The sequence below is a fragment of the Aureobasidium subglaciale genome (assembly GCF_000721755.1).
Source record: "Aureobasidium subglaciale EXF-2481 unplaced genomic scaffold scaffold_7, whole genome shotgun sequence".
Lineage (NCBI taxonomy): Eukaryota > Fungi > Ascomycota > Dothideomycetes > Dothideales > Saccotheciaceae > Aureobasidium > Aureobasidium subglaciale.
Genome location: NW_013566988.1, coordinates 260492 through 282171, shown reverse-complemented (window position 1 = coordinate 282171; position 21680 = coordinate 260492). Strand labels below are relative to the sequence as shown.

Sequence of the window (21680 nt, the reverse complement as noted above, 5' to 3'; positions counted from 1 at the left end):
TGAGATAGTTTTCAAGACCTTTCACCAGATTCACGCTGCCAATTTCAACGTAGACACAGCGCACATATACCGGGTTTGACCGAGGGTCAAGCTTCTTAGCGAGCTCACCCAATCTGGACTCATTTATGGTGACAGAGACAACGACATTTCGAGCGATGACTTGTCAACCAGGCGATGGGCGTCGCTCGAAACCACAACACTCTGATTCAGAATCATCACACTGGCGCAGACTATGGTAATGATCAGCCACACGAGTTCTATGGCTTCTAACATTCTGTGTCGAGACCATCCGCAATCTGCTTTCCCCATGGCGTGTCACTTGACCCCGGATTGACGTAAAGCCTCTCCGTTCCTCGATGATGGCCGTTTATAAGCCATGTGGCTCACTTTCATTTACTTTGATGAATGCCCCCAAAACATGAGCACCGGATGAGTGGACACTGTGAAGGACCAGCTGTTCTTTATGATGCGAAGGATGCATCGATGACCCAGTGCGCATGAGTCGTAATAGGCATGGCAGAACGCCGGCTATTACCCTCTTTGACATCAACCGAGGCCATGAGTGAAGCAATGACGGACATGGTTCCGGCATTCTCGCTTTCCCGGACTTCTCTCCCTCGATAAGACAATTGCTCGAATCTTTCCATGTTCGTCAGCAGACGAACAAAGCTTCTGGTAATATCTCCAATGAGACTTACTACTTTGCTAGGGAAGTTATAGGCAACCTATGATAGCTGGTATCCCGGACGAAGCATGTCCAGTATGCGGAACAAGGCCGCGCATATAGCACCACCCCGCACTTTTTGCCATCCCCACCGAAGATCAATCCTTACAAGTCTCCTCTATAACGCGGGGCAAGCTCTCGGCAGACGTGTTACGACTGCAGTAAAAGAGGAGAATCTATGTTATCCAGGTCAAGGAGAAGTGCCGGTCTTACGGACACATATATTTCCGTGGTGGGGTGCTCTCTCGGACCAATTGATATATTTAGAGCCTCCTCGGTTTAACATTCTGTTCTTGTCCTCAAACCTCGAAGCATATTTATCTTCTTTTGTATATTTGATCTGTACTTATTGCAATCATGTCGGCTACCGAGACAATCAGTGCGACAGAGACTACACCAATCATCCCAAAGACCTGCAAGGCTGGTGTTGTTGTCAATCCTGGCCCTGACTTCAGAGTATGTCCTCGAAACTAGAGTTGAAAGTCAATCGTACTAATAAGTATCGTAGGTTGAAGTCCAAGACGTCCCTGTACCAGAGATCGGCCCTGAGGATGTTCTGATTAAGCTCAACGTCACTGGACTCTGCATGTCCGATGTCCACTTCATGCTGGGCGATTGGGATCTCCCACCCATGTCTCAATTCGGCGTTCAATGCGCCGGTCACGAAGGTGCAGGCGTCATTGTAAAAGTTGGAGAAAGAGTCAAGAATCTCAAGATTGGTCAAAGAGCTGGACTCAAGCCAATTCAAGATGTCTGCCACACATGCGAGTACTGTAAGACAGGAAAAGAGACTTACTGCTTGGGTTGTGTGATGACTGGTCTGCACATTGATGGTGAGTGATATTCTATTCTGCCTTCACGGTTCGGTTCACTGATGTGCACGTAGGCTCCTACAAGCAGTACATCGTGTCGCCTGAACGCTACACATCGCTCATTCCAGAGGGCGTGCCAGACGAGATTGCTGGACCTATCATGTGTTCCGGTAGCACTGCATACACATCCATTAAGGAGTCCGGTCTTCGTCCTGGTCAATGGGCAGTCTTCCCTGGTGGCGGTGGTGGTGTTGGTATGCAAGCCGTTCAGCTGGCCATCGCCATGGGTCTTCGAGCCATCGTCGTAGATACTGGATCAGAGAGAAGGGATGCGTGTTTGAAGTTTGGCGCCGACGAGTTCATCGACTTCAAGGAGGTCGAAAACCCTGTCAACAAAGTGTTGGAGGTCACTGGTGGTGGCGCTCATGCAGTTTTCGTTACCGGTGAGATGATCTTACTGCTTGACGACGATTAATCACTGACACGACTACAGCCGTCCAATCATACCCTATCGCACAAAGCTATCTCGGCCACAGAGCTGGGGCTCAAGTCATGTGTATCGGTCTCCCTCCTGCCGGAAAGTACAACATGGAAGTTAACCCCTCAACACTTGCTTTCCGCAACCAGTCCATCAAAGGCACGCTTGTCGCAGGCATGGCTGACGTTGATGAGACGATGGACTTTGCTCGCCGAGGTATGTTGAAGATACTCTTGCGAACATAACAGCTGCTGATCTCTGACAGGAAAACTCCGCCTCGAGCCAACCGTCGTTGGTCTGTCCAAGTTCAACGAGTCCGTGCAAAAGTTGAAGAACGGACAGGTCGCAGGCCGCATTGTTGTCGACTTTAACAAGGAGTAATGCTGACGAAATATCTTGAGTTGATCTTGGACGACTGCGGCAATGTTGGTGCCGCTTTAGCGTATGCAGTATCATAATATGAATAACATTATTTGGGCTACGAAACCAGGCCCACTCTATTTGTGCGTGAAAAGCGCACAAATCGCACAAATCTGTATTGTCAAAACGCAGAAGAGGTCTCGCTTCATAAAGGCTGGGACACGCCCCCCCCCCCCCCTTCTCCCCCACGTTCCGAAAATCGTCACATGGTGCTCTCTACCTGAAGTCCAGCATCTCTATCGACGCGTTAGAATGCCAACCACGACGTAACTCAAGGAGAAACTTGCCTACTGGGACCTGTAGTCGATTTTCTTCTTCCATGGCTTGCTGAAGCCCGCCAATCGTTTCAGTTAAGTCTTCCGGTGCGATTGTCGAGTCTGGTTCCAGAGGTACAACGCGACCTTCAGCAGGCGCGAACATGAGATGCCGCCAGCCATGTCTCCGAGACTCAAACTTTCCAGTGATGTGAGTCTGTATGGTAAATGGAGCATTGTCATGGCCAACTACCATTGCGGCGTGAATTGGACGCTCGAAGGCTACTGACGCGCCTCTCCCTTGGGCTTCCCACTTCCACGCTAATTTGGTGTACTCGCCACGATCATCCGGATGTCTCTGCAGGGTGAAATTCCAGCGGTATTGGCGTTCGAAATCTGCACTCCTGGAAACCCCTCCAAGATCTCCGCCAAAGCCTGCTCCCTCACCGTGTGGCCTGATTTCGTACTGAGTCTGGATCGCTTCGCGCCATGGCTGCCCACATATTTGTCCTGGGTGAGAGACAGAGATATAGGGCCCTCTACCAACTCCTATAGAGTCTGAAGGATCAACTTCAGCCTTCGCTTCGACGTATCGCAGTCGGCAGTCGGGAGGCTGGTAAATCGAGATCTTGAGATAGAATAGACCCACAGCTTGAGGCGACGGCTTACTCACTGTTCCCCATTTCGAACAACTTCTCAAAAGGCTGCAGTCGACCTTAGCCTTTGAGAAGGTGGCGGTTCCAAGACTTGTATCGCGTCCTACATCAATCCTGATTGAAGGAAGTGTCCTCCAGGAAATCTTTTTCTGTGATGTCGAGCCCGACATGATCGTTCCTGGAAATTGCAGGTGGGAGACAGGGGGAAGGCACGAAGGACATCACTAGTTCTCCGTCTGGCAAAAGAATTTGTTGAAACCGGTGGCGCTCTCTGCCTGACTATGTCAAGAAGAGCCCAGCATCATCGGCAAAACACCGACGTGGCTTTCGTCAGATCAACGGACCTTTTGCGACCCGCTGTGCTAAATTGTGGGAGGAATGCATGCTTTCGATAGCTATTTTGATGTACGAGCGTGCTGATTGGTGGAACCCCGCTTGGAGGCGTTGCTGACAAGGCCGATATCAGTTGTATTATGCATGCGATGGCTACAGGTGCGGTGACCGCTCTGATAGTGTCGAGCTACCCTCCCAGATGTTCCTCCCTTGGTTTTCATTCCAATTCTCTTCGTACAACACTTCATCGCCAGCAGTTGAACGCTCATGGAGGAACGCACGAACGGCTTCGAACAAAACATGGGACCTGACCTCAAACTTTTGGATTCCGATCTGAACGTTGTGCAGGACGTCGAGGAAGATCTGGAAGACTATTCGAGACTGAGCCGACTCGGTCGCTTTGGAGAGGCTTCTAAATTGTTCAGGGAGACACTGTCTCGACACACTAGCTGCTTTGCAGTGTTGGCAGAGCACTGCAAATCCCTTATCAACCAGGGAGACTTCATCAATGCGAGTCTGGTATTGAGTGCTTCTGTAAAGCGACAAGAAGCTTTGGTGGCTGGCACATTGCCTTTCAAAATAGGCGAGACGACACTTCTTCGAGTGCTCCATATATATGTCTTGCTCCGCACGAATACAGACCGACGGATGGATTCCGAGCAAACTGAAGACACCATCTCTCAAGCTCGCTTCTACCAAGATACGATCGTAGGATCCAACGCTCATGATCTTACAGATGTTCAGGTATAAAAGGAGCTCTGTTGTCGAAGCTTTTTCCTGATGATTCGCAGCGACAAACACTACTTGCTTGTATCGATGTAAATATGTTGTTCTTCGAGCAGGATGCCATGCGGTTACCGTGGTCATCTCGTCCGACTTATCCTGGTGATGTCTCAACGCTTTCTGAAGACTACCTCGCTTGGTTCGAAGAGCTGCTTCCAGAGTATCCATGGGATGCGTCACTAGTCCTCAAATGTATCAGTCTACTCCAACCCGAAAGCAGTTACTATCGGGATTGGTCGGTAATCATGGATGCCACAGACCGCAGTCTGGGTGAAACGGCCTCAGTCGATGCAAGGTTCTTCGCTCGTATGTCGCTACTTGGAAGCCTCTGCGAGATGGCCCTGGTCCGCCGATGGAGTAATCTAGAACTGACACGCGATGGTCTGGGAGATGAAGCCAACCACATCATAGTCGACACTGAATCGGAAAGGCTGGTGGAGATCATTCAACGTATCCTCGAGCAGCATTCCAAGGTCAAAGACATCACCGAGACTCGACCTTACAAGTATCTTCAGTTGCTCGTCATCGACCACGAACTCCTGCGCCAAAACCGGGTGGCAGACTCGCGGAAAATTCTAAATCAGGCGATGCCCCGTCTTAATACCATAGAAAAATATGCTATGGCGCCTGAGGTCCAAGACCACCAGCTGTACATTGAGATATTGTACCACCACTATATCCTTACGGCGAAGAAGGATATGCGCAAAGTGATGCTAAACAAGATCGCAAAATTCGCATCACGCTTTGGTAGAACTCGAGAGATCGCAAATCTGCAAAGGTGTATCATCAGGGATCGGGACTTATCCCGCACACAGTTCCACCCGACGCACGCTCGTCTCATATGTAAGGTGATTGGTTGTTTCGAGTCCATCAGGGATCGATTACCTGGGCATGAGATTAGATCGTCTTTCAGTGATCGAAGCATTTTTGAAAACATACTCCATAGTTTCGAAAATAATGGTAAGCAGGCATATCCGCTATCAAGGTGACTGCTGACATTTGCAGATATTGAGGAGCCTCCGCCACCTGCGGAGCAAGCCAGAATCGAGTTCAGACCCCAGGATCATCAACCTTTGTACATGCCCCCTGCCTACCCTTTCTACCACAATTCGACACGGGATATGCCATCGCACTTACCACCACCTACAACGACACAGAATTACGTAGATAACTACTACAACTCGTCCGGGCCATATCAAAGCTTGGCGCCGACAACCTATAATCCGTTCTCGGGCACATACGAGAATCCATCTCTTAGGTCAATGTCGGCCGCACCACCAATGCACGCACCTCCATTAATTGGGGATGAACACCGTCACCCAGGCGGGTACAACTTTAGAGGCGGAGTATTGCCAAGTGCTCAACCAACAATGAGCCAAACACCGTATCACTACACGGATCCATGGTCGGGTCCCAGGGGTGGAGTCATGCCAAAGGCTCAACCAACAATGAATCAAACATCGTATCACCACTGGTCGGGACGCAGAACTCCATCACCTCCATCACGACCACCACACAATGACTCATGGCATGTTGCTGGTGCGCAAGAAAATTCTGATGCCATCAGTTCACCTGTGCGACCGATGAGCAAATCTCCGCCCGGTTCGCCACTAACGCCTATTCAGGAGCGCCGCGAAAGTAGCGATTGAGGAGCCGCACATTAGTTACAGCTGGAGATGAGGACAAAAGAGTGGCAAGGTATCATTAAGCATCGAGTTGTAACATAGCTTTCTCGTTCTCCTGCGAATAAAATCGTTGCCAGCATAATCTTATAGCTGTACTATGTTTCTTATTTCATCTGTCGGTGACTGTCTTGGCCCCTTACCCTTTCTCCAGAGGATAATCGGTAAAGTGAGCGGGACGAATTCGAGCATGCATAGGGAAATAAAGCTCGTCACTGAGATCTCGGACTTGCTTTGCAGACCGTGCCGTGGCTGACATCACTAGTACAGTCATGCTTGACAAAATAGAGACTTTGGGTTCTTTAGTGACCGATTGATAGCAGAATTATTGTACCCAAATCCAGAGTGGATGGAAAAGCACTCCAGATAACGGCTCGTTTCGTCTCCTTCACCACTGCCTGACCTCACGCTTAGAACTTGAGGTTGTTACCGGCGGTGCCAACGACGGCAGCCTTGACTCTAGAGCTACCAAGAGCAGTGTAAGAGTAAGGGACCTTGGTGAGGGTACCAGCGGGAGCAGTGTTCTTCTCACCACCAAAGTCGTTGTCCTTGACAACAGCGTAGCCTTGGTCGTCGGAGTAGAGAGAGGCAACGGGCTTCTTGGCCTTGACGAAGACATTGGACTCGACCAGGGTTTGAGCGCCATCACGAGTATCAACAGCGGAAGAAAGGACGTTCTCGTAGTAGTTGTTGAAGATGTGACCGGTACCGAAGCGGATGGAAGGGAGACGGGAAGACACGTTCGAGAAGTAGTTGTTGGCGTATGTGACGTGGAGATGTCCAGTATCTTCTGCACCATTGTTGTCAGAGTGACCGACGAGGGAGCCTGTGTAAATTTAGCAACGATGAATGTGAATAGCCAGATAGGAGAACTTACACTTGTAGTGGTCGTGGAAGAAAGTGTTGGATATAGTGACCCATTCAGAAGCGTGGGTGACATCAAGAAGACCATCGTAGTAGTCCTTGCCGTGATCAAGATCGGAAGAGAGATCGAGGTGGTCGCACCAGACATTCTTGGATGCCTGAATACCAATGGCATCGCCGTTCTTGGCAAGAACCTTGCTGCTCTTGAAGTTACGAAGGACGACATTCTCAACCTTGTTGACGTAGAGACCGATGTTCTCAAGAGCAGACTCCGAGTTCAGGCCAATGATGGAGGTGTCTGAGGAGACTCTGACCTTGTCGTTACCAGTGATCTTGCCGGAGATGTAGACAACAGTGGGCTCCTTTGCGGTAGCAGCCTTGGTGAATTGGGCAAGGGTAGAGACAGTAGTGGTAGCTCCACCTTGACCACCAGTAGTACCACCGTTGGTAGAGGCATATCCAACAGGTCCAGAGGCAACAGCTCTCTTGTTGACGATATCGTGAGGGGCGGCAACAGCCAGGGAAGTAAGCGCCACCAGGGCGAAGGAAGGAGTGAACTTCATTTTGGAAATAGAAAGAGTGTAGAGTGAAGATGAATAGAAGTAAAGAAAGGTAGTAGAAAGAATGACAAGAGAAGCTTGATGAAAGGAAACTTTGCATTGCTGCAGGTTCAACATACTTATATGTATTCCATTTTCACGCTTAGTTCAGTGTAACCCTATGCTAAGAACTCTTTATCGAGGTCGGTCGTCAATTCTTCCGCTCGTCTTGTTTCGGTGATATGTTGTCTGGAAAGCATACTGTATACGAAGGTTAGGGCAGACATTCGCTGGAGTAACAGGTTGATGGTGCGGTTCTTGGACATTCATGCCCTAAGAGCGACCTGCCGTGATGCAGTGCTGTCAACTGTCACCTCAGGTAAAGGTGTATTTCGTTCAGCACATGCGAGGACCTGCTTCGCCACATTGCCAAGCTGTGATATGTGGATCAAGCACGTGGGTGGCCGAATCTCAAACATGGATTTATATCTTGTGTTTCGGCCAAGACCTCGCTTCAATTTCATAACGACCCTGACGCCGATCGGTGAGATCAGATCATGGCACGGTATGCCTGGACGTTTTCCTGGCTGTACAATGTGTTGCTTCGACCAGCACAAGTGGAGGGCATCGAAGTCAGGGAGAAGGTGGGATTGCTCCTAGTACTTAGGATGCAGAGAAGAGAGGCAGTAGAAGACCGACGCAATGAGTGAGGCGCTGGGAAAAAGTCGCGCCAAGACCTCTTCATTCCTCGAACGCGCCTACCTCACGAATTGGGAAATTTTGCACCACGACCCCAGAAAATCAGGAATCATCTGATCTTTCTCGCGTGCACCTCTTTCGACGCAAGAAATGGCCGAACTCAACCCCTCTACCGGAAAGGTGCATGCAATCATTGAATACGAGGATCGCTATGTGCAGCCCTTGATATTAGCGGCGCTCAAGGCCCGTATGCCCGCCGATGACTTGGTCTTAATTGACTCCATCTCAGAAGCACCTGTCTCGGATGTCAAAGTGCTGCAATGGAAACAATATGAAGCGCTGGACCTGGACCATGTGATGGAGAACTCTCAGACTAGCTTGATGAATTCATACATCATCAGAAAAGCCTTGATCAGAAAACACTATCTTTCCACCACAGTCTCTCATTGGTTGACCAAGAATTCCGAGTCTTGTCTGCGAAAGAATGTCAAACCAAGCGTCGAGTTCGAACTGGACTTTGCCGAGTTCCTTGATGACGCTTTGCTAGAGGCTTTCGAGCTGAGAGAAAGTTTCGAGCAGAACGAGGGACTTGAGGCATCGCAGAAGCAATGGTGGATCCTGAAGCCTGGAATGAGTGATCGTGGTCAAGGTATACGACTCTTCAACTCCGAGGAAGACCTGACTGCAATCTTTGAGTCCTGGGAGGAGGAAAGCGACGATGAAGATGCAGAGCACTCTGGAGATGAGGAGCAAGTCGATGATGAAGAAGACGAAGGTAATGGTGTGATGACATCGCAACTACGCCACTTCATTGCACAGCCATACATCCACCCACCTCTATTGTTTTCTGCTCCTTTCGCATCTGCCGAGCGCAAGTTTCACATTCGTACTTATATCCTTGCTGTTGGCGCGCTGAAGGTCTTCGTGTACAAACCCATGCTTGCATTGTTTGCTGGAAACACGTATACCGCTCCTTGGGAAAGCGAAGACCCCAACGAGGACCTGGCAAGCCATCTTACCAATACCTGCATGCAAACCGGTGAGCGCGAGGGCAGTGTGCATGCATTCTGGTCCCTGCCGGACGATGTTCCTGGTCTACCAGTTCAGTGGAAGCAGAATACATTCGACCAGATCTGCAACATTGCGGCTGATGTATTCGAGGGCGCTGCTAGGGGTATGATGGTTCACTTTCAACCTTTGCCCAATGCGTTCGAGCTCTTCGGTGTAGACTTCATGCTGGACGCGGAAGGCAATCCTTACCTGCTTGAGATCAACGCCTTCCCCGACTTCGCACAGACTGGAGACGAGCTGAATAGTATTGTCCAAGGACTTTTCGAGGAGGTGGTCGATGTCGCCATCAAGCCCTTCTTCGGACTTTCAGCGAAGGACGAACAAGACTCGAAGAGAGAGCATATGGCACTGGCGCTGGATATCGACTTGGGCCGAAACTGAGATGCTCGCAATGCCATGGCGCAGATACGATGAAGGACCGGGGCTCTCGAAAGCTTCGAGCTGGACAGATCCTGGTGTCTCTGTGCGTGATTCTGTCGGGTTGGTGAACTTTGCGCAAGCACGTCGAGCTCCGGTCTCATCTGCGTCAGCTTCAACGAGCGATTCGTCGGTTCAGCGACCAATTTTCGCGCTCTCTAGGTTGTATACCGTTTCTTCAAGTCGAGCCAATTCCAATACCATATGTTACAAGGGACCGTCATCAATGGTGCGCCATAATCGGAGTCTGCATGCAGTTACTCCGAGGAGTCAGCAGCCAACCTTCCCTATTTATAGGCACACCATCTGTTCATCGGCGTGATGTGAATCCCGAAGCATGGGCTCCGCTTGGTCGACTTTGGGAATACATCAACCTGCAGGGCGATGGTAATGGTGGAGGTGGTGGTGGTGGTGGTGGTCGTCGTCGTTGTCATCGTTGTGGCTGTAGCCGTCGTCAACTGCGAGCCTGTCCAGCGATCACACTTTCTCGACCACGGCAACTTAGCGACATCACTATTAAACAGCCTGGGTAAGCGAGCAAATTCGCCGGGTTCAACAACCTGTTTGTAGGACTAACACGTCAAGCAGTCACGCTCGGCATCAAGAATTGTCGGAGTAAACATCCTACCCCTCACACAGGGGGTTGCATCCATATCAGCATCATAGCATGACTTTGAAAGCATTGCTTCCGTCCGAAGATCGTCGACGCATCGCGTGTCCATTAGCATTGCCCCGCCTTTCCTCGCGTTCGTTCGCTTTAGACTTGGGCTCGCTCTCTCTTTTACCTATCTATCACCGTATTCATACACAGTCTCAGACTCCACCGTATTTCGGGTCGACGTTCTCATAATCTATGCCCGCTCTTCACGTGCTGTGTACGAAGTTCTGCGTGTTGCAGCAAATGCTGTATGTGATCGAGATGGAGGATGGCAAGCGTCGTGAGGCATGCTTGTGAAACTCTCTGAGACCAACACCAAATTGTAACACCATCAGAGACTTGTCACACCGACCCTAGACATACGCTTTGCCATAAAAGCGATCTTTCTTCTCGACATCAACTTCCAGTTAGTTACCAATAGTCTTCTCTGACATCTATCCACCATCCAACAAGCCAACAACTACCCCATCAGATTTCGTAAGTCCTGTCACGTCGTTCTTGATATGTGTGTTCATCACGAGGTATGGAGAAGTGTCGTTGTGGTGATGAGTGTTTATGCTTGATTTGAAGAAGTAAAGCAAATCTGTCTGTGATCCTCCGTTGAATATCATCAACCAGTGCAATGTAATGTGAGTCTATGTAGCAGCCTTCCCTGTCCTCGTTAAAACCCTGTGGGAAAAAGAGTGACAGGATCATGATGTAGTTTTGTCTTCAGCCGCGTCCGACGAGGTGGCCGGTGTAGGTGGACTCGATAACCTCGTTGGCAGAGTTTGAGAGCTGTCGGTAGTGGCGATCAGACGTCTGATTACCTCCTCGATGACCAGTTCTCGACGAGGCATCATCGTGATGTTCCTCGGCCGCTGATCTGTTTCTCCACGCCTCCATTGCAATTCTGCGTTCCATCTGCGGCGCTTCTCGATGAGCAGATTTGTGTTCGAGATGACGTTCGCGATCAGTTGAGCAGAACATTCGGACAGCTTCCACGCAAGCAGGATACTCGACATGGGCCATCCTTTGAAAGTGGAAAAGTCCCTGAAGGTGGCATGACGGCGTGTTTTGACGTGTTTTTGGAAGCGGCGACGAAATTCAGTGAGTTGCGCATGATCCTGGAGAAGCTGAGCTTTGGCGACTGGCTCTGTGGTGTGGATGTATTGATGGGAGACGGTCCTGTGAGTGACTTCGGCTGCTTCCAGCATCATTGATTCTGCGGTCAGGGCGGCGCCGATGGGGTGAGTAGGCAACCAGGCGATGTACTCGTAGAGACATCTTTGAACGTCTCGGAAGAGCTGCGACTCGCGAATTTCTGAGCAGAGACCTTCAAGGGGTTCCGACATTGTTGTGAGGAAGAGGAGGTTGGTTGGCGTATGACTTGATTCGGTTTATCCGGCTGCGGTGTTGTAGTAGGCAGATGTCGAAGGTGCGCAGCTGGCAGTTCTTGTGAGATCGTGGCCGGTAAGAATGGCTGAGTTCGTGGATCGAGATTGAGGGTTGTGTCTGGAGGTCGAAACGCTGGATGATGGAAGAAAGACAGGCAGGAAACACAGCAGCGCTGAATATAACTGCGCGATAGTGACTCGGCAGAATTCGGTGTGGCTGCCTAGTCATGCATAGAAAGGTCCAATGGAGCGTGGTATTGTGCGTATTGTCGGCGCAAACCCCCTCATTTATGCTTGCAGAGGCGGAGTCGCAGTGAGCAGTCGCATCCATCACTTATGAGCACGACCCCTGATAGAACCTCGGACGCTGCCTCTGCCTATACCGCTGCCAGCTCTGGGGACGCCTCTTCCTCGGCCGGCTTGACCGCCAACACCCACATAGCCAGGAGTCGATGTAGAGGTAGACGGCGGTTGTCCAGTCAGACGACTCGATGCAGTGCCAAGTCTGCCTCTGGGTCTTGAGCCACGAGTTGCGGGTGGGGGAGCAGCCTTTCTTCTCTCCTCTTCTTCGGCACGTCTTTGAGTGGCCTCTCTTCTAGCTTGGTCCTCGGCAGCGCGTCTCTCTGCTTGTTGCTGGCGCACGAAGGACTCATTCTCGATGTCTTGCAAATCTTGAGTAGCGCCTTGCCAATTCGGGTTCAGGAGTAGACGTTGATTGTGTTCGGTCTGCGAGAGAATGCGCGTCCAAGTATCGAGAAGGGTAGAGGCCGAGTGCACAGTGCGATTGACATTCTATCATGTGTTAACGCGAATGCATCATGTATAGGAGATAAAGAAGCATACATCCATATTGCCCTTTGCTTTCTCCAGACTCATGACAACATCTTCGATGACCTTGTTGATCTGTCGCACGCTGTCCAGCTCCTTGCGTAAAGCAGCCTCACGCGACTCTGACGTTTCTGGACGAGGCGCACTACCTTTGGAAGGAGTCGGTCCAAGATCAATGTCCATGTCGTAGTCGATGTCTTCTTCCTCGTAGGGGATGTCGTCGTATTCATCATCGACATCATGATCATCTAAGCGTAGCGCGCCCATGTCCAGTGGTTGTGCCATGTCTGGCTCAGCCAAGTCACGATGCAGCGAGTGTTGATGGATTTGGTACAGGACTCAGTGTGTTTGCATGCTTGTTTGCACTGTCAATATTTACACCCTCAACTACGCCCAGCTCCCAGCCGACAAGCCTTATACCAAAGACCAAGTCTATAGGACAATGAACATAATCCAGAGCTACCGACAAGTCTGTGACCAATCGCTGAAAACAGCTCTTCTTTCTGTAGTTCTTCTCCAATACTCTGTGACTAGACGTAGCATTCTGTAGAATTGGAGGATATCCCCAGCGACGAGAGCAACGACAAGGAAGATGCCGAAAGGCACGGACTACAGGTCCGCCCTTGGCAATACCAGCCACTCTCCAGCCATCCTAGAATCCAATGCGAGGGAAGGAGCGAGGAAACGCATCATCCGCCCTTGCACAACCTGCACAACCTCCTCATCCGCATCCGCACCCTGTTCATCTCTTGTTTACCACCATCTGAGCCCGTTTGTATACTCCTGGAGCTCTCCTGCTGCTCGTCCACAACCTGCAATAGCATATCTCTACAGCACTCGCTCTCGCATCAATACCTCGCGCTTAGGTCGCGCTCGTCTCGTGTTTCGTCGCGTTCTACTTTGTTGTTGTCGTCGTCGAAGCTTCTGAGAAACATCGCGAGCCATTTCAAGCCGCCAGGGTCATCGTCAGGACGATAAGGACGTCCGACTTGGACAATTAAGTCGACCGACTCGGCCTTGCGTTGGTCGTTGTTGTTGTCGCCGCCCGCCCGCCGGACACGTCCACGTCCTCGTCGACGTCCGCAATTCCACTTTCACTCTCACCGCCGCCATGGTGAGAGACGCCATCACCCCTCCGCCTCCCCCAACACGCCTGCGCACTCCTCCAACTCCTCTACACGGTGCCGGCTACCACTCGTACGGTCCATACGAGCCCAGAAGATCCCAGAGAGTGTCGCTCTTGCACAACAAACACGACAAGACGCCGCAGTCCTCACACTCGTCCCGCAAGTCGACCTTCCACCGCTCCGACTCATCACAAACCCTCTCGCCTCCCTCGTCACCTGCTGCCAACTATACAACACTCCAGCAAACCCCTGCAAGACCTACGCCTGCGCGCCAATTGCTCTTTAGTCGCAACAGGCCCACCAACACTCCCGACCTCAACTCGCGCTTTGACGTCTTTGCACCTCAGCCTCAACTCCAAACTCCCGCCTCCATGTTGCCTACTCCCCACAAGACCCCTCGCAAGTGCGACGCCGGCGCCATGAAGTCCACTGCACGCGTCCTCGACTTCAACCCCGTGGCCACTCAGTCGGCCCAGTCCACTCCTCGCAAGAAGACAAAGTCTCGCCTCACCCTCGATGAGGACGATGACGTCCACGAAGAGATCAATGTCTTTACCGACATCCAGGACCGCGTTCCCACTCTTGACAAGACCGAAGACAACCCTTTCGTCGGTCCCAGAATGACCAGAGGTCGCTCCCGCGCTCGTGCTCAGCTTGCTTCATCTGTTGATGTCGACATGGAAGCTGGCCAGACTGAGGAGGACGGCATCTTCTTCGTCTTCCGCGGCAAGAAGGTCTTCCGCCGCTTCGAGACCAGCGCTGATGCCTTCGATGGCTCTGACCCTGACGTTTCTACCCGCGCTAACGACAGCTTGAAGCGCCAGGCTGGCGCCGCTGCTTCGCGTCCTCTCACGCGTTCATCCTTCAAGGCCCGTCTCCTTTGGCCCAGCGCTGACGCCCCTGCCGATGCCGATGAGGAGGCTCTGACCGACATTGATGAGGATAGCAACCCCATCCCCAAGTCGGCCCCCTTCGGTGAAGCTGTCCCTACCACAAAGACTCCTTCCAAGAAGCTCGTCGGTCACCCCGCTACTCCTCCCTCCTCCCACCGTCAGGCTCGTCCCGCCGGTGAGCAGATCTCTATCTTTGCCGACCCTCACAACGATCTGAACCTTGCCTTGGCCTCGCCTTCCATTGCCGCTCCCATGCCCAAGAAGGTCACCACCGGTCCTCTGTTCGCTGGCTGGTCTCGCAGCAAGTCTGCTGAGGAGAGAGCTGCCACTGCTCGTGGTGAGAAGCGCCGCCTCTCCGGCGCCGCTGAGCCAGAGGTGCCCGCTAAGCGCTCTCGTTCGGCCCTTTTCTCGTCTGATCGCCGTTGATCGCTTCTTCGACACAACTTCACTTATTCACCCCATCACATTTTCTGCCCTTCACCATCGAATTGTTTTCTGCACAGCATGACGGGCAAAATAGGAGTTTACAGGTTTGATCCAGGGAGGCTTGATGTTCTTTGACATCAGATACCCCTACACGATCCGGGGCGTTTATGAGATTCACGCATGGCATGTTCTGTTCTGCACTTTGCACCCTTCTGCATGACACCTTGTTCATCGAAGCGGAGGCTGTTTCCTTTCACCACTGTCATGTTTCATCTGCTTTTTCACTGATATCCCCGGCGTTCCCCCTTGTGCCCATCGAGGGGCTAGATAGTACCAAAGACCGATCCTGTATTATACCCAGCCGAGAAGGCTTACAGCGATCTTGCGTCATGAAATGAAATACCACATCTGCGTTTACCCAGCACATCAGCCCCTGTTCTTTCCACCATGTGCTATACTTTGTCTTCTCCCTTGTCCTTGCATGCTGTGCTCAGTTTCCGAGTGCCACCTTCCGGAACATTCTCAGCATCTGCGAGCTTGGCCTCAAACTTCTCCGGTTTTCTCGTAATTGTCTCGGCATGATCATAACGTTGCCAGCCTTTCTCTGCGTCAACACCACCGTTCGAGCTCTTTGATCACACCATCTTTTTTTTTTGAGTGAACGCAACAACGCAGTCCAACGCTCCTTGATACTCGTTACAACTAGCCTACCTATCTCCTTATCGACGATCACCCACCTCACTCATCTGTGTTCGAATCGATTACCCAACAAAACATCTACGAAAATGGCACCCAAGAAGAAAAAGGAACGCATCATCCCACCCAACTATGCCAGGTAAGATCTCATTGCTCCCCTCTCCCATCTTTCACCACTCCATCTTGCTAACCTCTCTCACACAAAACCAGACAGGCACAACTCGAACAAGAAGCCAAAGAAAGAAATGAAGCCGAATTCGCCAAGTTGTCCAGGCTCGACAACTCTGGCTTTGCCAACAGACGCATCCCCATGAGCCGTGAATCAGAACGCTATCAATCTCCCGAATACGTTGCACAGTACTACAGGGAGATGAGGGGACCAAGTCCTGAGGATGCAGTGGGTACTGCTCTTCCTGCCTTTACATCCAGATTTGGTGGAGTGAACCAAGCAGCTTCTTCCTCTAGCATGGGCAGAACAAACACTGGAGCAGTGGCCCGCAACCCCTCGACCAAAGCAGGTCATATCGCTGCTTCGAACCTAAACTTCAAGAAAGAGGGTACTGCTCAGAAGGCAGAGTGTGACGCAGCTTTGGAGAGAGCTAATTCCGTCATCGGAAAAACTAGAGCTGGAGAGAAGAGAGCAAGACAAGAGAGCAAGGAAGTTGAAGAAGAAGTTGTACAAGAGGGAACTGCAGCTCAAGAGGCTGGAGAAGAGAGACAGTATGCTCAGAGTAAGAGAGCTGGAAAACGGGTAATGACGAGGTGGATAGATGACTCTGATTGAAGCAGGAGGGTTAATGTTGACTTTGAGAATATGGATGAGAAGCGTCGTGGAGATGCTTCCACAGACAGTCCTTACTACTTAATTAGCTACGGGGAGGCAGAGTAATAATCGGAGATCCAGAGTTGTCCAGCGAGAGCCATGTCGTACAGTTGTCATACTCGCTCCTTTCGTGACAGTGATCAGTTTCCAGAATTAATCCTGCATTTGAACAGCTCGAATGATGTGTAGCACTGGGTCCGGAGAGCTAGTCGACACGCAATTTGGTATATCAATATTCACGCTTTCCACGACAATGACCTGTATCCGAAAATAGTATCTGCATTCGCACAGCTCAATTTTCTTTTGGCTGAATCTGATACTGGGAGTCGCTTCATCCATGTTTTAGAAATGCCATCATACTCGCTCTCTCCATGGCAGTGACTAATCGTCAAAAATCATCCTGCATTTTATCAGCTCAAACTGTACGTTTTTTTTTTCACGATGGCAAAACCTTGCATACACTCACGTACCTGTCATCTTGCGGGTCTCCAGCCTCGACCACCAACTAATCTCTCCAGAGGCCCGTCTTCTTGTGATGCCCACTGTGCCTTGCCGAGCGACCATTTCGCCTCAGCTGCTTCACGTCGACCGGGCTTGAACGCATTCACAGCGTCGCGAAGGAAGCAAGATCGGGGAACAGGCATTGGAGCCGTGATCGCTGGGACTGGTCTGAACCTTGGGGTCGGTACCAGGTTCATGACAGTCGCAATCTCAATCTCAGGCTCAGGCTTAGGCTTTGGAGAAGGGGGTCTTACACAGGGAGGAAACGAGGTCTGTGGATACGAGGGTAAGAGTTGAGCTAGTATGCTCTGCTGTAGGGTGTCGTCGTCAGTAGGGGTGTGGTTGTTGGATTGACCTGATGATTGTTGATCATCAGGCTGCTGTAGGTTTTCGTACCCGCTAGCTTGATGCCCATCGACCTGGCCTTGCTTGTGACCTTGGTGGAACCCTTGCTGACCCTGACCCTGCCCCTGATCGTGATCTCCGTCGTCCTTGTCATGCCGGTAGTGGCGTTCGCGTACCCCGTTGTCGGAGCTTCCATCTGCATCGTCGTCATCGTCGTCGACCTTCTCCTCGTCCTCCTCAACCGCATCAACCTCAGTCTGCCTTTGAGCAACTACAGCATTAGCGAAAGGGGTGACTGCTTGGACAGAACGAGCAGCATCCGCCGCGATGCTTGTGGCTTTGTCTGCAAGCAGTTTCGGACACTGACGCTTGGCTGCTTCGCTCTCAGGGATCCCAGGATGGCCGTCGTCTCTGCCTGTCGATGCACTCTGACGACCACGCTTGAGACCTGATGACGACGGATTAGGGGCGAGAGGTCCAGACAAGCGAGCAGAACAACCTCTCTGAGATTGCCGATTTGAAGGCAGGACAGTGTTAGGCTGAGGACGGGCACCCGAAGACGAGCCAAGAGTATCTTGACGCGAATGGAGCGCAGGTATAGTACCGTTGCCGACCAAGGTTACAGGCAGAGCACCACCACCATTAGTCACCAGTGTGACTGGTACTGGTAGCGGCTGTGAGCTCTGTACAGCATGGACCTGGCCGTTGCTGCCGACAGAACCGGGATGTATCAGTGGCATATGCCTAATGGGCTGCTGCGGCGGAGGAGGAGGAGGAGGAGGAGGAGGAGGCAGAGATGGCAGCGGGTGCAAGCCTCCCTGAACAGGGGTATGCCAGTACCCAGGCACAGGCATTGTCCGCATAGACGCAGGCGTCCAAGGAGTTGGATGAGACGGAGGATAGAAAGCAGCTGGATGACAGTAGACGACAGGGTAGGCGTTCATCTGGTATGCTTGCTGCGGTGCCCGCGTAGCGTTTTGTCTTTCTAATTCACGATGCACCTGGGCCTCGGACTGTCTCTGCCTCTCGGGTATTTCGTCGACCTGTACTTGACGGCGCGCATGGAGATATTGCGATTGTCGTGCTTGCGCCTGGGAATTTGTCCCGAGCCCCTGTGACGGGGGTTCACTTGATGACATCGACCTCCGAGGGGCCATGTTACCACTAGGACCTGAGCCCTGTCTCCTATGCACCTCGGCAGACGGAGACTGAGTCGATCTCCAAAGCCTGATCGAGGATGGTTGGCCAACCGGAGAGGGCCCTTGAGCGATGAAATTCCACGCTTCTGGGTCTGTGCCGGTTGAGGGACGACAGCGGCGTGCGGGTCGCTTTCCTGACCCCTTGTGTTCCTTATCAGAGGTCTCTGATTTCTTCTCGACCGGCATCTTTGCGACTGATTGAATGCACTGTAATCCTGGTAGGAATGACGCTCACGATGAGAGATGTTGACGAAAGACGAATATGATTTTTCTTTGGTGTATTTAGTGAGATAACGGATAGAACGAGCAACTCTCACACTCGTATTTGTAGGTCGATGTAATGCTATGAGTCGATGCAGAAGTGTGAGTCGTAGACACGCGAGAAGCTGGGATCTAGCTGTGTTGGGGACCTGCGCTACATAAATAGTGACTTGTAACTGGCCTATGGCCAGCTTGCTCGCTTTCTCGCCTACCAAGACAACCTCATATAAACGCGACTTGATGCAGAGTCATTTCGCGGTCCCGGGTATGGCTCGTGGGAGCGCATGCCGCTGGGTCCCTCCTAGGACGACATCGATCTCCGCAAATAGACTGTACCTTCCTACAGGCTCATGTTGAGGGTGTTGTCAGACGGAAAGCACGATCGAATGTCGGGATTCAGATTGTCGTTTAAGATTATAACGCAATATCGCTGTCTCTTCTTTGTCGCACCGCGTATGCTATCACCGATGCCCTATGCAAGAGACAGTCACACGGCCATTTGATACACCGGTATAGTCCGAGGCGATACGGCTGCCACGTGCGCCAGCAGGCAACCAGATCGTCACACGTCGACTACGCCGCGCAAAGGAAGTTTGACTCTTTCAAAATTTGATACAAGGTCCTTCCATCAGAGTCCAGTATAGACCAATCGTCTGTGGAATGCATTGAAACTCGATCCAAGAGAGTCGTGCCTGAGTCCATTGTAGGTGGGAGGGCGTATGCTTGATGCCTGACAGAGCCAGTCGTGGGTTTGGAACATCAATGGAGGGTAGCTTATCAACAGCGTACCGTGATAGTCACAATACAAATTTCAAATGCTGTGTCATACTAGAAGCGTCGATACAGTGGGTCTGATCGATCATGGAGTGTTGAGGTTATACCTATTCTGCATCTTGCGGGTCATGCTGATTGCGAAGCCGAATAGCTTAGCATGCTGGTCAAGTTCAGGCGAGTATGGCGATTCAGGTACTCAAGGAACAAGTCGGAAGAAACAAATGTCCTTCTTATATATACATCTCCAAAAATGTCGTGATCGGGTCAAGAGATTGAGCAAGTTCAGCAATCGATGTCTGGTGCGTCGCTGCCCCGTGACGATTTCCGCCGACGCACCAAACCCAATTGGGAATGCGCCGCCGCTCCCAACTTTGGGTTACGATCTTTATTCATCGACACAAGTTCTTTCCAATGGAACAACAAAATGCGATAGTCACTACACCGCCGGCGAGCGGCCCGGTCGCTGCTCCGTCAAAGGAACAAGCTCTGAAATCGTTGACTGAAGGTGGCGCTGGTGACGGTTCAATTTTTCAACAGCTCACAAGTAATCCATTTTTCACTGCAGGGTTTGGTCTTGCGGGTCTGGGTGCTGCGCTTAGACTTGGCTCACAAGGATTGAGAAGGGGAGGAGAACTGTTGAAGAGAAGGATGCTGGTTGATCTTGAAATTACTCGACATGATGAATCTTATCCTTGGGTCTTGAACTGGATGACACGGCAATACCAAAAGTCACTTTCTGAGACAGCTGAGACTGTGTATGTTGATAATCGGAATGAATCAATGGAACTCTGGCTGATAATAGAAACAGAAAACCTGGCATAATGGAAGCTTTAATTAGACGATTCACACCAGGTCTACACCATCTTCAGATCAAGACAGCAAGTCAGAAATCACCCGGAGGAGCTTCTCATACACACTTCTCTCTGGTACCTGGACACGGAAAACACATCCTGAGATTCAAGAATGCTTTTATTGCTGTAGACAGACAGCGTGAAGGCAAATCATTTGACGCACAAGGTCAGCCTTTCGAGACCATCAAACTCACCACTCTATACGCACACCGCCACATCTTCGAAGACATGTTTTCAGAAGCACACTCCTTGTCGATGCAAAGTATTGAAGGCAAGACAATGGTCTACACACTGAGGAATATGCAATGGATGCCTCTCGGAGATGCTAAGCGCAAACGACCTTTCGACTCTGTGGTGCTGGAAGAGGGAATGGCAGAAATGATCAGAGACGACGTCTCGGAATTCTTGAATGCTCGCACTTGGTATCTTGACCGAGGTATTCCTTACCGCAGGGGTTATCTTCTTCATGGTCCACCCGGTACTGGAAAGACGTCTTTCGTGCAAGCATTGGCCGGAGAGCTTGACTTCAGCATTGCTATGCTTAGTCTGAGTCAACGCGGTTTGACCGATGATCTGCTCAATCAGCTGATGCTCAACTTGCCGCCCCGAACATTTGTACTTCTTGAAGATGCCGATGCTGCATTCAACAATCGAAGACAACGCGACGAAGATGGCTTTAGTGGAGCTACTGTCACATTTTCTGGTCTCTTGAACGCCCTCGATGGCGTGGCTAGTGCAGAGGAACGTATCGCCTTCATGACCACCAATCATATTGAACGTCTAGACGACGCCCTGATTCGACCAGGCAGAGTTGACATGACTCTTCGTCTCGGCGAAGCGACACTCTGGCAGATGGAGCAAATGTGGAACAGGTTTTACGCACATCTCGACCCGGATGGCAGTAAGAGAACTCTGTTCCTCGAACGTGTTGGGCAATATGGTCTGGTCAATTCTGTCAGCACAGCTGCTGTCCAGGGCTTGTTCTTGTACAACAAGGATGATCCGGATGGTGCTGTGAACATGGTTGGACAGCTTATGATGGCAAAGACACAAACAATGGAAGTGCCCAAGAAGAATTAGTTACATGTAAAATAAGTGGTGTACGATATGTATATTGAGCAGTTAATTGTGCTTTGTGATAACGATTTCTGTGATACTCGATCTTTCCAATATTTACTAACGCATCCATT

The 21680-nt window shown here is 51.1% G+C and overlaps 11 protein-coding genes across 11 annotated transcripts; 7 read left to right on the top strand and 4 right to left on the bottom strand.

Moving 5' to 3' along the window:
* Positions 1–1081: 1081 nt before the first annotated feature.
* Positions 1082–2395, top strand: AUEXF2481DRAFT_28368 (uncharacterized protein; the record flags this gene model as incomplete). Its single annotated transcript, XM_013489425.1, has 5 exons — positions 1082–1180; positions 1233–1557; positions 1611–1979; positions 2030–2230; positions 2280–2395. 5 exons carry the CDS (start codon positions 1082–1084, stop codon positions 2393–2395), a joined length of 1110 nt encoding a protein of 369 aa, XP_013344879.1.
* Positions 2396–2599: 204 nt separating this feature from the next.
* Positions 2600–3929, bottom strand: AUEXF2481DRAFT_38679 (uncharacterized protein). The gene is made up of 2 exons (XM_013489497.1): positions 2722–3929; positions 2600–2670 (listed from the first exon to the last, which is right to left on the bottom strand). Exons 1-2 carry the CDS (start codon positions 3512–3514, stop codon positions 2651–2653), a joined length of 813 nt encoding a protein of 270 aa, XP_013344951.1. The 5' UTR covers positions 3515–3929; the 3' UTR covers positions 2600–2650.
* A 311-nt stretch (positions 3930–4240) lies between these two features.
* On the top strand, positions 4241–6544 carry AUEXF2481DRAFT_636822 (uncharacterized protein). The gene is made up of 2 exons (XM_013489661.1): positions 4241–5420; positions 5466–6544. Exons 1-2 carry the CDS (start codon positions 4502–4504, stop codon positions 6107–6109), a joined length of 1563 nt encoding a protein of 520 aa, XP_013345115.1. The 5' UTR covers positions 4241–4501; the 3' UTR covers positions 6110–6544.
* Positions 6545–6552: 8 nt separating this feature from the next.
* AUEXF2481DRAFT_64379 (polysaccharide lyase family 1 protein) lies at positions 6553–7569 on the bottom strand (the record flags this gene model as incomplete). The annotated part of the gene is made up of 2 exons (XM_013489590.1): positions 6553–6968; positions 7020–7569. The coding sequence occupies 2 exons, from the start codon at positions 7567–7569 to the stop codon at positions 6553–6555; spliced, it is 966 nt and encodes a 321-aa protein (XP_013345044.1).
* Positions 7570–8421: 852 nt separating this feature from the next.
* AUEXF2481DRAFT_50751 (uncharacterized protein) lies at positions 8422–9660 on the top strand (the record flags this gene model as incomplete). Its single annotated transcript, XM_013489573.1, has 1 exon — positions 8422–9660. A coding segment is annotated over one exon (1239 nt), but the record flags the coding sequence as incomplete, so codon positions are not given.
* Positions 9661–10717: 1057 nt separating this feature from the next.
* On the bottom strand, positions 10718–11913 carry AUEXF2481DRAFT_636827 (uncharacterized protein). Its single transcript, XM_013489660.1, has one exon. It carries the CDS (start codon positions 11722–11724, stop codon positions 11083–11085), a length of 642 nt encoding a protein of 213 aa, XP_013345114.1. The 5' UTR covers positions 11725–11913; the 3' UTR covers positions 10718–11082.
* A 183-nt stretch (positions 11914–12096) lies between these two features.
* Positions 12097–12879, bottom strand: AUEXF2481DRAFT_28362 (uncharacterized protein; the record flags this gene model as incomplete). Its single annotated transcript, XM_013489424.1, has 2 exons — positions 12097–12558; positions 12610–12879. The coding sequence occupies 2 exons, from the start codon at positions 12877–12879 to the stop codon at positions 12097–12099; spliced, it is 732 nt and encodes a 243-aa protein (XP_013344878.1).
* A 392-nt stretch (positions 12880–13271) lies between these two features.
* Positions 13272–15471, top strand: AUEXF2481DRAFT_38675 (uncharacterized protein). The gene has a single exon (XM_013489496.1). The coding sequence runs from the start codon at positions 13706–13708 to the stop codon at positions 15038–15040; it is 1335 nt and encodes a 444-aa protein (XP_013344950.1). The 5' UTR covers positions 13272–13705; the 3' UTR covers positions 15041–15471.
* A 354-nt stretch (positions 15472–15825) lies between these two features.
* Positions 15826–16520, top strand: AUEXF2481DRAFT_28360 (uncharacterized protein; the record flags this gene model as incomplete). The annotated part of the gene is made up of 2 exons (XM_013489423.1): positions 15826–15875; positions 15947–16520. 2 exons carry the CDS (start codon positions 15826–15828, stop codon positions 16518–16520), a joined length of 624 nt encoding a protein of 207 aa, XP_013344877.1.
* Positions 16521–17109: 589 nt separating this feature from the next.
* AUEXF2481DRAFT_38673 (uncharacterized protein) lies at positions 17110–18044 on the top strand. The gene is made up of 2 exons (XM_013489495.1): positions 17110–17371; positions 17457–18044. Exon 2 carries the CDS (start codon positions 17468–17470, stop codon positions 17855–17857), a length of 390 nt encoding a protein of 129 aa, XP_013344949.1. The 5' UTR covers positions 17110–17371; positions 17457–17467; the 3' UTR covers positions 17858–18044.
* Positions 18045–20040: 1996 nt separating this feature from the next.
* AUEXF2481DRAFT_107052 (uncharacterized protein) lies at positions 20041–21628 on the top strand. The gene is made up of 2 exons (XM_013489659.1): positions 20041–20394; positions 20448–21628. Exons 1-2 carry the CDS (start codon positions 20051–20053, stop codon positions 21568–21570), a joined length of 1467 nt encoding a protein of 488 aa, XP_013345113.1. The 5' UTR covers positions 20041–20050; the 3' UTR covers positions 21571–21628.
* Positions 21629–21680: the final 52 nt, after the last annotated feature.

Excerpts from the sequence above, each read along its gene's own strand:
- AUEXF2481DRAFT_636827 (XM_013489660.1), bottom strand. The coding sequence starts at position 11,724 with ATGTCGGAACCCCTTGAAGGTCTCTGCTCAGAAATTCGCGAGTCGCAG.
- AUEXF2481DRAFT_38675 (XM_013489496.1), top strand. The coding sequence starts at position 13,706 with ATGGTGAGAGACGCCATCACCCCTCCGCCTCCCCCAACACGCCTGCGC.
- AUEXF2481DRAFT_636822 (XM_013489661.1), top strand. The coding sequence starts at position 4,502 with ATGTTGTTCTTCGAGCAGGATGCCATGCGGTTACCGTGGTCATCTCGT. Across the intron at positions 5,421-5,465 it reads CCATAGTTTCGAAAATAATG|ATATTGAGGAGCCTCCGCCA; the intron begins GTAAGCAGGCAT and ends TGACATTTGCAG.
- AUEXF2481DRAFT_107052 (XM_013489659.1), top strand. The coding sequence starts at position 20,051 with ATGGAACAACAAAATGCGATAGTCACTACACCGCCGGCGAGCGGCCCG. Across the intron at positions 20,395-20,447 it reads TCTGAGACAGCTGAGACTGT|AAAACCTGGCATAATGGAAG; the intron begins GTATGTTGATAA and ends TAATAGAAACAG.
- AUEXF2481DRAFT_38673 (XM_013489495.1), top strand. The coding sequence starts at position 17,468 with ATGCCCATCGACCTGGCCTTGCTTGTGACCTTGGTGGAACCCTTGCTG.
- AUEXF2481DRAFT_38679 (XM_013489497.1), bottom strand. The coding sequence starts at position 3,514 with ATGTCGGGCTCGACATCACAGAAAAAGATTTCCTGGAGGACACTTCCT. Across the intron at positions 2,671-2,721 it reads TCGACTACAGGTCCCAGTAG|AGATGCTGGACTTCAGGTAG; the intron begins GCAAGTTTCTCC and ends ACGCGTCGATAG.